The sequence below is a fragment of the Nannospalax galili genome, unplaced genomic scaffold, assembly GCF_000622305.1.
Source record: "Nannospalax galili isolate Female #2095 unplaced genomic scaffold, S.galili_v1.0 scaffold218, whole genome shotgun sequence".
Taxonomy (NCBI): Eukaryota; Metazoa; Chordata; class Mammalia; order Rodentia; family Spalacidae; genus Nannospalax; species Nannospalax galili.
Window position 1 is genome coordinate 2,892,082 of NW_008343207.1, and position 14,866 is coordinate 2,906,947.

The following is a 14,866-nucleotide window of genomic DNA, read 5'->3' on the forward strand; positions in this document are numbered from 1 at the left end:
AGGGTATGGGCAATCAGGTATAAGAAGGAAAAAATGAGTTACAATTCCTCATGCCAAATCAGTAATTCTTGCCTGAGTTGGGGATACCCCTGGGTCTTCCCTATTGCTCCCAGATATAGATTTTGTCCTTGATCATAGGTCCAGCAGGGTTCTTTAAAACTGAGTAGGTAGCCCCTGTGTCTACCAAGAATTTGGTATCCTTCCTTTCTACTTTAAGGGTCACCATAGGCACCATGGGATTTAGAGGAAAGCCTTGGCCCTGTTATTACTCAGTGGCAGGCAAAACAGAAGCTGGCTTCCTCTGTTTGAGAGGACATTCATTCTTCCAGTGGCCCTTCTCTTTACAGTAGGCACATTGATCCTTTCCCAACTTGCATCTCTTGCTTGCTCCTTTAAGCTGCCTGTCATCACCTTGTTGGGGTTGAGGCTGGTGGCAGGACAGCTTTCCCCAGGCTGCCACCAAAATTTTTCCAATTTCTTTTCCTTGTTCTTTTGCAGGGCTATCTCGACCATGGTAGACCTTCTGGGCAATTTCCACCAGTTCAGAGATCAGTTTTCCCTCAAACCTAATAGTTTTTCGGTTCTCAGGTGCCTCTGGATCAATAGAGAATAGAGGCGATAGGCATTATAAAGCCTTTCCAGGAAAGTGGCAGGTGACTCATCTGACCCTTGAAGTGTGTTACTCACCTTAGAGAGGTTGGTGGGTTTTCTAGCTGCCACCTGTAATCTCTGCAACAGAGTCTGGTGATACTGAAGCAAGTGCTCCCTACCTTGATCCATGTTGAGGTCCCAATGGGGAGAGATAGAAGGGAACATAACCTCAATTCTGTCACCATTCTGAGTGGACAGCCCATCAGGTCCCAAAACAGAGGGGGCTGCCTCTCAGAGGACTCAGGTCTGCTCCTCCGAAGTCAATAGGATCTGTAAAAGCTGATGATAGTCTTCCCAGGTGGGTAGATGAGTGGTAAAGATTGAACTGAAAAGATCTCTGAGCCCCTGGGAGTTTTCATAGAATGGGGGAGTCTGGCTTTTCCAGTTGTAAAGGTCAGAGGTAGAAAAAGGGGTGTAGACCAGGATTGATTGACCTGGTTCTTGCCTTGGCTTCTGTCCAGGTGGGGGGTACAATCTCTCGGAGAGGCAAAACAGGGACAGGGGGAGGGGGAAGGAGCACAGGGGAGGATCCCTCAGCTTAAGGGATTCCTGAATGGGTATGGGGTGGACTCAACAAAGGATTTGGGTCAGGCTTAGTCCGAGGTTGTGCATATGGTGGTGGCCTGGGTCTGTTGTCCTCAGGTTCTGGGTCCTGAAGGACAGGATAAATTTTCTTAAGGGGTTGGGTAACCAGGAAGACTGACTTTGTTGATGTTCAAGTGGCCTTACACTCCTTCTGACACTTGGTTATCCATGGAGATGGGTTCTCCAAGAGATCCACTCCCATAACAATGTAAGGGATCTGATCCCGGTGAAACTCAAAGACAATCCTGTGAACAGTGTAAGCAAGATTAAGGTTAAAAGTTCCCTCTGATGGCCACTCTGTTCCCGAAAATGAAGGCCACTCGAATTCATGAGAATCCGGAGTTTGGGGGCTCTGAGACGGGAAGCCCATTCCATTTCTTCTTTTCCTGAAATCAGAGAAATTAGTTAACATACATTCCTGGGCGTGTTTGAGGAGAGAGATTGGCCCATGGTTAGACAGAAGGCCACAGTAACAATAAAGACTGAGAGACAAAAGAGATAAATCCAAACACTGTCTTTATCAAAATCCAAAACTTTCAGGCTGCCTCGGCTCGAGGACTTCTCTGACAGGTGGATTAATGCTGCGTCCAGCTTTCCATCTAGTACAGGCCTGGCCAGGTGCCCAAATACTGGCCAGGTGAAACAAAAAGGGGCTTATGTTGTGAGCACCGGTGACCCACACCTGAGGGTGGAAGGCTAGGGCTAAGGAACGCCTCTCAGAGGTCTTCCCCTGGCTGTTCCGACCTCGGAGCCTTAGATCAAGGATCCCAGAAAAATAGGAAAGATCTGGGTGGAACCTCCAAAATGTTGTAAGCTGGAAATCAGCAGTCACCACATAAGTGAAAAACAAGGAAAAAAACTATTACGGCCGGACTGTCCCTGGACTCTGGGTGAGTGCTCAGAGAACAGCCCTGACACTCTGCTGCAGTTATCTTTTATAGACAAGTACAGTTGAAGAGTCAAAATGCAAGAGTCAGAATACACTGACTCCATTTTGGCTAGCTGTTTCAGGCAAGCCTGGACAAGCCCAGGCATGCTGTAAATCTCCAGTTGATACCCGCCCCCCCACAAAGCCATAGATTAAGCAAGCCTGGGCATGTTAGGGTTTGAGAATCAAGAACAATTCCCACAGATACTCAAAAAGATTATACAAAAAGTTTATTCAAGAATTTAAAGTAAAAAAAGACAATAACCAAATGGCAGCTAGCCAGGCACAGACTTCACGAGCCAAAGATGGAGTCTGGCCATGAACAATAGCAGGCAGAAGCTTTTATTGAGGCACTCCACAGAAACCTGAGAGCACCAAGCATTTTTAAAAAATAATTGGATGTCCCCATATCCTGTGTATGGGGGGAAGTCTTGATTGGTAGGGACTATCTTCAGGGCATTGGAATGTGCTAATATCTTTTAGAGCCAGAAGTTTTTGTTCATATCTTATAAGGCTTTTACATGTACAATATGCCTGAGCTTGTCTAACGAAGCTAGCCAAAATGGAGTCAGAGCATTCTGGCTCTTCATTATAAGGTAGAAACAGAAACTTCTGGCCCTACAGATAACAGTACATTCCAATGCCCTAAAGGCAGCCCCTACCAATAAGAATCCTCCTGTACTCAGAACATAGGACCATCCAATCATTTTAAAGTGCATCGGGCGGGCGCAGCGTGGTTTGGGGCTCTCAGTATGGATCTGCTATGTTGATGAAATCTGAGGGCCAGAGCTAAAGCCAGAATAAAGGCTCTTTGCTGTTGCATACACTCTGGACTCCTTGGTGGTCATTGAGGGGTCACAAGATCTGGGCGTAAGACAGCATAAAAGGTTCAATTTCTAAAAATAGTCAACCAGAGCCGGGTAGTGACACAGGGATTTAATCCCAGTACTGGTGAGGCAGAGGCAGGCGGATCTCTGTAAATTCAAGGCCAGCCTGGTCTACATAGTGAGTTCCAGGTCAGCTGGGGCTACAGGCAGATCCTGTCTCAAAAAGACAAAGAAACAAAACAAAATAAATAAATAATAAATAATAAATAAACCATGCAAGCTTAAGCAAGCAAGCACATTTACAGAAGCAGATGTTTGCAATTCAGCAGTTTCCTTTGTTCCAATTAAGACATCCTGTGATGTTTGCCACATTCACCTTCCTGATATTGTGCACTGTTTTTGGCTTCAAAGATTACAAGGAAATAACGAGTACAGAGACCATAAGTTTAACTTATTCAAAAACAGGGGAGTCACTTAAAAATGACATTCCTCTGGTTTGGTTAGGGACCCTCACCACTTCATTTAATACCCTTGACGGAGGAAAAGCTCTGAAGACTCTACTACAGAAGTCAAAGGAAGCGAACCCTAGGACCGCCCGGACCCATCTAGAGGACTCCGCCTTCCGAGTTGGGCGTGCGGCTGCGACCCCGATCACGTGGACTCAGGGTCACGTGACTGCGGCCGTGCGCCCAGGACGAGAGGGCGGCGGGCCAAGATGGCGGCTCACCTGTCCTACGGTCGAGTGAACCTGAACGTGCTGCGCGAGGCGGTGCGTCGTGAGCTGCGCGAGTTCCTGGATAAGTGCGCGGGAAGCAAGGTGAGGGGCGCAGGCGCCGTCTCGTCCTGCAGGTCCCGGGTCTCCGGCGCGGTTCCCTGAGCTGCACGCTGCCCACTGAGTATCCCCACTCACCCGGCTGCGGTTAGCCCGGGTCTGCAGTGGAGTCCTCGGAGACCTGGGCCTGGGGCATGCCCAGCCATGACCACTCAGCCCACGCCTACACAGCTTCCACACAGATTGTGAGCGAGGATGCAGTTAACTGGAATCTTAACTTGGCCTTTAACAAATAAAGATCTTTTCGCCTGTTAAAGCTCCCGGTTGACAAGGGAAGCAGACTACTAGATCAGGGACTTTATAGAATTTCTTCTTTTTCTCTCTCCATTTTTATTTTTGTGTAGCCAGTTCCTAAGTGTGTAAGCCAGAGTGGCCCCAAACTCCCCGTTCTCTTGCCGCACTCCCACCCCACCCGGTGGTGGGATCACAGACATGAGCCATCATGCCTACCTAGGCGTGGGATTTAAGTGTTCCTTCTCTGCCCTTCTGAAATTTACCAGGTACCTCCTAAGAAACAAGCAGTACTACTCTGAGGAGAAAACTGAAATGAGAAACTTTAAGAACCAGTTTTTTTTTTTTTTTTTTTTTTTTTTTTTTTTTTTTTTTTTAAAAAAAAAAAAAAAAAAAAAAAAAAAGTCCTGGAACTCACTCTGTAGACCAGGCTGGCCTTGAACTCACAGGGATCCTCCTGCCTCTGCCTCCCGAGTGCTGGGATTAAAGGCCAGCGCCACCACGCCCGGCAAGAACCAGTTTTTTGGTTTTTGGTTTTTTTTGGGGGGGGGCTGTCTTTTTTGAGACAGGGTCTCCTTGTAGCCTCAGCTGTCCTGGAACTCACTGTGTAGACCAGGCTGGCCTCTGCCTCCCAAGTGCTGGGATTAAAGGTGTGGGCCACCATGCCCGGCAAGAACCAGTTTTTAAAGAAAATCCCAGTACATAAGGTGGTGGTTTGCTGCTATATTTAAACAATGAGCCCAGATTAAATGATACTGAAATCCGAAAGGGATGATAGTGTATAAATGCAGTATTCTGAATGTAATACTGTATTATCGTTTTGCAAAATGTTACTACTGGATAAAACAGGGATCTCTGTATTCTTGGGACAGAAGGTTTACAATTATTTAAGTCAAAATTTCAGTTAAGAGGAAAAGAAATGCAGCTGAAGTTTTTAGCAGTAGAGATATTCAAAGAGCCTATCAAAATAAAGATTTCTAATCATTGCTGGACAGGGTGGTGCATGGTGCACACCTTTAATCCCAGCTGACTGCAGGCTCTCTATGAGAAAGGGGTCAGCCTGGTCTACATAGCAAGATGTAGGCCAGCTGGGGCTACAGGGAGACCCTGTGTCAAAAAAGCAAAAACAAGAAACTCCAAGACAGGGCAGGAGAGATGGTTCAGCAGTTAAGAGCACTTACTACTCTTGTAGAAGGCCATCCATGTGTGAGTGCTGCCTGTAACTCTAGTTCCAGGCAGATTTGACACTTGTAGCCTTGTGGGTACTTGTCCTTATGTAGACATACACAGACACACAAATACACATAATTAAAAATGAATTCTTAAAATAGTTCTACTGTGTATAACTGCTATTTTGTGTTGCTGTTGTTGAAATTTCTGAGAATATCTGAAATAAAAGAATGTTTCTCCCCTCTTCCAGGCAATAGTGTGGGATGAGTACTTAACAGGACCATTTGGCCTGATTGCACAGTATTCACTACTAAAGGTAATGAGATCATAGGTTCTGTTTAGGTATTAATAATGCTGAACTTTAGCATTTAGTAATAGGATTTTTAAATATCCTTCTGAAAAATTATTTGCAAAGTGATTTATACAAACACTGATATTAATAAGTGATTAAGATTTTGCATAGAGGCTGCAGGTCAGTGGTATACTTGCCTAGGATGCAGGAGATGCTGGACTTGCTCTCCAGTACCACACAGAAGAAAGAGAAACAAAAACAAACCATTTTGCATGTATGCATTGTATCATATGACCATTAGTGCCTTTGAGGGCTCACTACCAGAATCATTTGCCTGCTGATGAAATAACTGACTTTATCTTGAAACTTTATGTATTTGATTGGGCCTATGGATGATGTGTAAATCTGGAGCGGATAGATTTCAGGGTTTTTGCAACCTTCTGTCTATGTTTTCCCAGGAACATGAAGTGGAAAAAATGTTCACACTTAAAGGAAGTCGTTTGCCAGCAGCTGATGTCAAGAATATTATTTTTTTTGTCAGACCCAGGCTAGAATTGATGGATATAATTGCTGAAAATGTGCTCAGGTATTTCATAGTTCTGATAAAAAGTATTTGGGTTTTAAATAATTGTTTAAGCATTTATTTATTTATTTGTGTGGAGGGACGACAGTATATGTTACAGTAGATGGTAGAGGTCACAGGACACATTGCGAAGTTGGTTTTCTCCTTCCACCACCTGGGCCGTAGGGATTGAACTCAGCTCATCAGGTTTGGTGGCAGGTACCCTTACCCACTGAGTCATCATGCCCTGCCCAGAAGGTGGTTTTAATAATGGCTTTAATGTCCCAAATTCCTTCTCCTTATCAGCCCCACTCTTACCAGTGTATTGGAAAGTAGTCTTTTGGAAAACTGGCACCAGGCTTGGAAGAATATGGTAGGGAGGGGAAACTTATGAGAGTGTTCTGAATAGTTTTAGGGGATTTATCATTAATTTCATTCTTTTGGAATAGCTAAAAGTTCAAACCTATATGAATAGAAAGGACCTGGTTTTTTTAAAAAACTTAAAACCACTAATGGTATTTTAAAATATACCAGATGTAGTCTGCTTGAATTTCATAAGCAAAATAAGTAGGAGCTGATTAAAATTTAATGTGGCATCTAATCTATAGAGGAAGTTCTTTGCATAGTCTGCAGTCCGTGGTACAATTGATTGATGCAGCCCCTAAAAATCTTTAAAACGTATGGGCTATTTTTAGAAGTCCACTGTCAAGGAGAGTAGGGGGTGGGAGGTAAGCTAGCTCTCATTTTAATTAAGACTGTTGTATTACACTGGTTTGGTTAAAAAGCGTTGGTTTTCAATAAAACACCGATAACCTATTTTAAGATTTTGTTGGTGGTAGTGGTGGCTGTTTTTGAGACAGGGTCTCCCTATATCCCTGGCTGACCTGGAACTCCCTATGTAGACCAGGCTGCCTCAATCTCACAGAGATCCACCTGCTGAGATTAAAGACCATCACCACACCCAACACCTAAGATTTATTTTTATTTATGTGCATGTATGTGTTTCTCCCTGTTTGTACGCTCTGTGTGTGCATGCAGGACGAGGCCAGAGGAGGGTGTGGGTTAACTGGTGAGACAACTCCTCAGCCCCAAGTCCTGTTTTAATAAACCTGAGCACTTTAACATCCCATAAGTGGTTTAAGAGAATGTTAGAAGATAAGTCACAAAGTACTAGTGAATGACTCAGTGCTACCTCCTGTGTGGGGTAGAGAAAGAACAGAGCTCAGATTTGGGTGTGAGAATCTGTCCTTAGATGTTTATTTCAGCAGCATTTGTTTAGTGCATGTCAGGCAGTAGGCATAAATTAAGTAAAATAACCGCTGACCCTAGGGATTTCATAAGTTAACAATTGTTACTTCCTTTGCAGTGAAGACAGACGTGGCCCAACCAGAGATTTCCACATTTTGTTTGTGCCGCGTCGTAGCTTGCTGTGTGAGCAGCGGTTGAAAGATCTGGGTGTTTTAGGATCCTTTATCCACCGGGAAGAATACAGTTTAGATCTCATTCCGTTTGATGGGGATCTCTTATCTATGGAATCAGAAGGGGCATTCAAAGTAAGTTTGACATTTCCTTGGTGTCAGACTTTAATTTTGTCAGTATTAGTAGAGTGTCGTAATACTATTTCTCTTTGCTGTCCATGGCCTCTGTGAAGCTGAGGCCCATTTCACATGCTCACCAATGTTCATTTTCTTTATCCATTTCTCTTCCTCCTCTTTCTTTCTTTGTGTGTATAGTATTTGTGTGTGATGTATGCACATGTATGGGCACCCACAGTGCACACACTAAGAGACCAGAGGAAGATATCTGATGTCCTTCTCTGTCCCTTCTGCCTCATTCCCCTGAGACAATGTCTCTCACCAAACCTGAAGTGAGGTTGGCAGCCAGGAAACCCCCGAGAGCCTATTATCTCTGCCTCCACAGCTCAACCATGCCTGGCTTTTTACATGGGTACTGAGTATTTGAACTCAGATCCTTATACTTGGGCAGCAAGCACTCTTAACCATTGAGCTAGCTCTACCATCCCCTCACCTTTTTTATTTGGCATGGTCTTGCTATGTAGTCCGTGGTGCTTCAGGCTGCCACCCTCCTCTGCCTCCCAGGTGCTCAGGTTATATTGTTTTGTTTTGTTATTTTGAGACAAGGTCTCATATAGCCCAGGCTAACCTTGAACTCCTGATTCTCTTACTGATACTCTTGCCTCCCATCTCCTGAGTCCTGGGATTGCAGACATGTACCACTATGTCTGGTTAGTTCTCCCTCTTGTTTTTCAGAATTCTTTATATTTCTAACTACTAATCATGGGTTATGAAGGCTACAGATGTCTTTTCCAGTATCATTCTGGGCTTTTCACTTGGTGATAATGTTTTGAATTGTATAAACATCTTCCATTATGAGTAGTTAGATGTTTCAATAATAGCTTTATTTTAATCCACATGCTATAAAATTCATCCCTTTAAAGTCTTCAGTTAAACATCTGCAAGCCCAACATTAGGGAAGGTGAGGCAGGAAAATTGAGAGTTTGAGGCCAGCTTGACCACAATAAGAGACCTCAAAAATAAATTAAAAAAAAAAAAATAAATAAATAAATAAAACTAATTTAAAGATTTTATAAATATAACCTGCTCACATGTAAATTTATTTGAGTCAGGAAGGGTACAAAGTGACAAGAAAGCTACTCTTCCCCAGGTCTCAGACCGCTGGTTCTTTGCAGAAGCAATTCCTGCTTTTCTTTTCATTGTAATGCATTTTAAAGATTTTACTTTTAATCATGTGTGTCTGAGTACCTGAGGAGGCCAGAGGCATGGGATCCCATGGAGCTGGACTTACAGGAGGTTGTGAGCTCCCTGATAAGGGGACCAGGAACTGAACTTGGGTCCTTTGGAAGAACAGTATGTACTCTTAACTACCCAGCCATTTCTCAGCCCTCTCTAATTGGTATCAAAGATTGTTTACTTTTTTTCAGAGAAGCTTTATGCAGATTATACCTCATGGCACAACATGGGTACACTCACACTCACATACATGCAGGCAGTATGCTCATACACATAAAATAAAAATAATAAATAAATTTTTTTTTTTTTTAATTTTGGTCTTTTTGAAGCAGGGTCCTCCCTGTAGCCCCAGCTGTCCTGGAACTCACTATGTAGACCAGGCTGGCCTTGAACTCACAGAGATCTGCCTGCTGCCTCCCAAGTGCTGGGACTACAGGCGTGTGCCACCACGTCTGGCTTAAATAAAATATTTTAAAAAATAGAATTATAAAAGGAGTGTCTTGGTAGTAATATGGCTTTTTAAAACAAAGCATGTATTTCATATTAACCATTTTAACTGGGCATTTTAGGTCGTTTTCCAGAAACTTGGCACTCTCTGTCATGGGCTCTTGTGCTCTGGGAAATGTTAGAAACATCATCATTGGAAGAGTTGCCAGCAAGGCTCTTAGTGATGACCATGCACTCGCTGTGATGTCTTTTGGGAGACAGCCACTCTTCCTGGGCAGAGTACCTAAGAACTCCACTCTCCCTTCCCCAGTCCCTGGACCCTGGCTATCCTCTAGCTCTTGAAGACACTTTGGGGTATCAGCAGGGGAGGTGTCTGGGAGGAGATAACATTTACCTCTTTTTTTCATTTTTTGGTTGTTTCGGATAGTGTGTCATATAGCCCAGGATGGCCTGAAAATCCTGATCCTTCTACTTTTATCTCCCAAGTCTTGGGATTACAGGTGTAATCCATCCCTGCCATGGATTCGATTTGTAAATGGATGGTGATTGTAAAAACATCCAAAGCAGTATTGGGAAATTAGCTCAGTGGTAGAATGCCTGAGGTAGAGTGCCTGAGGCCCTGCCTAGGTTTCAGTTCTGAATAACAGGTATAGGCTGAGTGTGGTGGCTCTCATTTTTAATCCCAGCACTTGGGAGGCTAAGGCAAAAGGAGTGCCCTCCCAGAATTCCTTGAATGCCCTACTAGAGTTTATACTCATCAATGAGTGAGTCAGGTGCGAGTCTTCATAAGTCTTTAATTGGCCAACAGATTGACTAAGAAGAGCTGCGAGCAGCTCTCTTCCAGGAGCCCCAGCCATGCCTGGGGCAGTGGCTTCTACAACTGTGTCCTGCTAAGGAACTTCTGGACTTTGCCTAGGCTGGTGTCTCAGCAAAGCATGAAATTGTTGGAAATGGGTTCATCGTCCATTGCTGCCTCCAGGAACAGAGGAGGCCCCTGGGAGATGACCAAGGCCCACAGTAAGCAGCCTTTCTCTTCACAGGAGTGCTACCTGGAGGGTGACCAGACGAGCCTGTACCATGCAGCCAAGGGGCTGATGACCCTGCAAGCCCTGTACGGAACGATCCCCCAGATCTTTGGGAAAGGAGAATGTGCCCGGGTGAGAACTGGCTGCTTTCTGGTTTTATCCAGAACATAGGAGTCAGGGAACTCTGACAGATAAAACTTGTTACTGACGAATTCTGTATTAAGGAGACAGCCTCTGTTACAAATCTGTGTTAAGGAGCCCACCTCCTCACTGCAGTTCACGTGAACTGTGTAGTCAGTGCTCAGGGTGCTTTTGGACATGCCTGGTGTGGTAAGAGAATTCTCACCCACTGAACTTGTTCCCAGCAGATGATAAACAAGGTGGCACTCTGTCTTGTTGTTGAGGGCCTTGGACCACAAATGAGGGTCTTTCAGTCTGTTTTTGTTAGCTTTTTCACACTTCTGTACTTTTGGGCAGTGATTTTGCTGTTTAAAGTGCACCCTAAGTGTAGTATGAGCTGGCGTGTATGCTTGACAGAGAAAATGGTATTGGAAAATTCCATTCAGGCCAGACTTACGGAGTTATTGACCTTAGTTCATTGTGAATGACTCACTAGTATACGTTGTCAGGTCTCTAAACAGAAGCATGCAACACAATGTTTTATACTGATCTGTTGACAAGAGGTGTGACCAGGGGCTGGAGAAATGGTTCAGTGGTTAAGAGTACTTGCTGTTCTTCCAGTGGACCTGAGTTCTGTTCCCAACACCTATGTCAGGTGACTCTCAACTGCCTATAACTTTGTTCCAGGGCATCTGATACCCTCTTCTGGCGTCTGTGAGTGCTACACTCACATACACATATCTCTGTCCCCCCCAATAAAAAATAAATAAATTTTTATAAAAGAAAAGCTGTGACCAGGCGATCATAGATCACAGTTGCCTGTTTTCCTGGGGACAGTGGCTTAGTGCTGGTTGCTCATGTCTGCAGATACTTTGTGGAAGGTAACAGCTCGAATCACAAGCATAGGCTGTATCCGATGGTACCTAGTAGCTGCTCTTGACTGTTGGCGCTAGGATGGATGGTTAGCTGTAGGTGCTTTTTGATAGCTGTTTATTTCATAATCAGATAGTCATTCTTGCCCTTGCCAAGTTTTTCTCCTTTAGCTGTTTGATTTTTTTTTTTTTTTTTTAGCTGAATTTTAAAATCTGCTAGTTCACTAGGTGTGGTGACACATGCCTTTAATCCCAGTTCTTGGGAGGCAGAGGCAGATGGGTCTCTATGAGATCAAGGTCACACTGGTCTACATAGTGAGTTCCAAGCAAGCTAGGGCTATAGGGAGAACCTGTCTTAAAAAAAAAAAACAAAAAACACACACACAAAAAAACAAGTAAATACCAAGACCTAAAATCTGCTAGTTCCCAGAAAGGTCCCAGCTGATCCAATGTTTTGTTTCCAGCAAGTGGCCAATATGATGATCAGGATGAAGAGAGAGTTTACTGGAAGCCAAAATTCAATATTTCCTGTGTTTGATAACCTCTTGTTGCTTGATCGAAATGTGGATTTATTAACGCCCCTTGCCACCCAGCTTACATATGAAGGGCTCATTGATGAGATTTATGGCATTCAGAACAGTAAGTAAAGTGCTGTCTATTCTTTAATAAGTAAGAAGATAAAAAGCTGTTTTCAGGGCTGGAGAGATGGCTCAGCAGTTAAGAACACTGGTTGTTCTTGCAGAAGACCTGGGTTTGAATCCCACATGGTGGCTAACAACTGTCCGTAACTCCAGTTCCAGGGGATCGGATGGCCTCTTCTGTCCTCCTCAGGCATTGCATGGCATGGGTGCACTGACCTACATGCAGGCTATACACACATACACATAAAATAAAAATAATAAAGGGGCTGGAGAGATGGCTCATCGGTTAAGAACATTGATAGTTCTTGCAGAAGACCCAGGTTCAGATCCCAGCACCCACATGGCAGCTAACAACTGTCTGTAACTCCAGTTCCAGGGGATCCAGCAGCCTCTTCTGTTCTTCGTGGGCATTGCATGACATGGGTGTAGTTACCTACACACAGGCAATACACACATACACATAAAATAGAAATAATAAATAAAAGATTTTTTTAAACAATAATAAAAATTTTTTTTTAAAGTAGCTGTTCTCTAGAGCCTGCCAGGGTCTCTTTGTAGCTCCAGCTGTCCTGGAACTCAATATATAGACTAGGCTGGCCTCAGTCTCATAAAGATCTGCCTGCCTCCGCCTCCCTGGTGCTGGGACTAAGGTGTGTATCACCATGCCTAGCCAATGTTACTTTCTTAAGCATTGTTTGAACTTAAAGTTACTAGTCCAAGCCAGGCGTGGTCCCGCACACCTTTAGTCCCAGCATTTGGGAGGCAGAGGCAGCAGATCTATGTGAGTTTAAGGCCAACCCTGGTCTACATATCGAGTTCCAGGCCACCTGGGGCTACAGGGAGACCCTGTCTCAAAAAGACCAAAAAAACATTTAAGGTGCCCCCATTTCCCCCCTTTCTCCCTTACTAATACCCTCCTCCTATGGCCCTACTTCTCTTGAGCTCCTTCTTTTCCTTTATTGCCTAGGTTCCTCGTATCCCTCTCTCCTTACATTGTTTTTGTTTTGGGTTTTTTGTTTTTAAATTTTTTAAATTTATTTTTATTTTATGTGTCTTGAGCATATTGCCTGGATGTATTTAAGTGCACCATGTTGTGCAGTGTTCACAGAGGTCAGAAGAGGGCGTTGGATCCCCTAGAACTGGAGTTATGGAGTACTCATTGCAAAAAAGATCCAGGAGGTTTGTATGAGAATTTGTCTTGCCATTTATTTTCCAGACTATTCTAGATAGGTCAAATGGTTGAGGCCATTTATACAAGATTGAGGAACCACTAAAATAACAAATACTATTTACATGTTCATGCTGGAACATGAAAGGCTGTGTAGCCAGTTTATATCCATTGTGAATTTTGTGCTTATATATCTGTGTGTTGTTTATGTCTAATATGTAATATATAAATGACCAAATAAGAACACTCAGAAAGGAAAATAACTGGAAGAAGAGTAATCAGACCGTGTTGCCATTTTACTTCTTTTTATTTTTAATATTTAGTTGTTTTTTAAAAAAATATATTTTTACTTATTCTTTTGACAATTTTATACATGTATATCATGTATTTTGATCATATTGGACCTATTAAATTTTTTTTACATCTATTTGTGTGGGGGGGTGTTGGGGTGTACATGCTGTGGTGCATGTTTGGAGGTCAGAGGACAGCTTTGTTCTCTTTTTCCATTATGTGGGTTCTGGAGTTCAAACACAGGTTTTTAGGCTCAGTGGCAAGTGTCTTTACCAGGTCACCCATCTCTTCTGTTTTTATTTTTTGAAACAAAGTCTCATTGTGTAGCTCCTGCTGGCCTTGAACTCTCTTCTTTCTGGTTCAGCCTCCTCAGTGCTGGGATTTTAGATATAGATTGCCATTACACCTAGCCCAAAGGTTATTTGGTTATCTTGATGTGTGATTCTAGGGTTAAGCAGCATCTGAGCAAACTGCTGCTAGAGGTGACTCAAGGACTGGCTAGGCTATGCCTGGTCCATATGAACAGAGGCTAACCACAGGTGGCACTGCAGACCCCTGTGGCTGGCAGGAAACTGGAGAGCTTCTGGGTTTGGAAAGAAGGGTAAAGTTCAGATGGCAGTGAAGGACGTGGGGCAAACGGCATGCTAAGTTGGGGGACAGCCAGCTTGAAAATTGTGGCACACAGATGACAAAGTCCTCAAAGGCTTCTTTAAGGCAATTGGGGTCACTAGTTGGAAGACTTGGAAGACCAGGTGGGGTTTGGGCTTTATCAGTGATTAAACCAGAGGTCACAAGATGTTTTGTTTATTTGGTTTTGGTCAACATTATATTTGATTCTGTCAGCATTTAAAATGCAAATTATCTTGATTTATGCCATGTCTTTAAGAACATTTAAGCTCTGTCAGCCCCAGGATCTCATTCCCCACCTGGCAACTGGTATCCAGTGGAGCTGTCCCTATTAGACAAGGTCACTTCTCTATCTCACCATGGATACACACACACACACACACACACACACTCTGTAGGACCCCCAACCAGGGGTACCCACTGTAGGACCCCCAACCAGGGGTACCCAACGTCCACGGGAGGTCGCACCCCAATAACTCAGTCCTCAGACCAGGAGATGCAACAAGCAAGAGGATTTAATCGTTTGCGCAGACGGGCTTCTGCCTCACTCGAGAGAGCAGCAGCCAAGAGCTCAGCTCACAGGCTTCTTTTAAAGGCAAAAACCACAAACCACAAGCGGCAGAAGTGGGAGGGGGGAGTCTAATATCAGGAAACTGAGTTCCCAGGAAATCATCAGTATCATGTCTCTCTAGGTGGGCCTAATGACCTGAGTAGGTACAAAGCAGTTCCTCTATGAGGAAGGAACAGGAATAAAGACAGCAATGAAGACAAGCACTAAAGCAGAACAGCCAAGGACACAGCATGCTTTTTCTCAGCAGTTAGAAGT

At 43.9% G+C, this 14,866-nt stretch overlaps 1 protein-coding gene across 1 annotated transcript in view; it reads left to right on the forward strand.

Annotated features, from left to right (window-relative positions):
• The first annotated feature begins 3,668 nt into the window (after positions 1–3,668).
• Positions 3,669–14,866, forward strand: part of Vps33a (VPS33A core subunit of CORVET and HOPS complexes) — a 33,542-nt gene continuing 22,344 nt past the window's right edge. The window contains exons 1-6 of the mRNA XM_008839332.3: positions 3,669–3,808; positions 5,475–5,540; positions 5,975–6,102; positions 7,445–7,631; positions 10,337–10,453; positions 11,778–11,952. Coding sequence (XP_008837554.1) covers positions 3,707–3,808; positions 5,475–5,540; positions 5,975–6,102; positions 7,445–7,631; positions 10,337–10,453; positions 11,778–11,952 — 775 coding nt within the window. The 5' untranslated portion in view covers positions 3,669–3,706. The remainder of the gene's footprint in view (positions 3,809–5,474; positions 5,541–5,974; positions 6,103–7,444; positions 7,632–10,336; positions 10,454–11,777; positions 11,953–14,866) is intronic.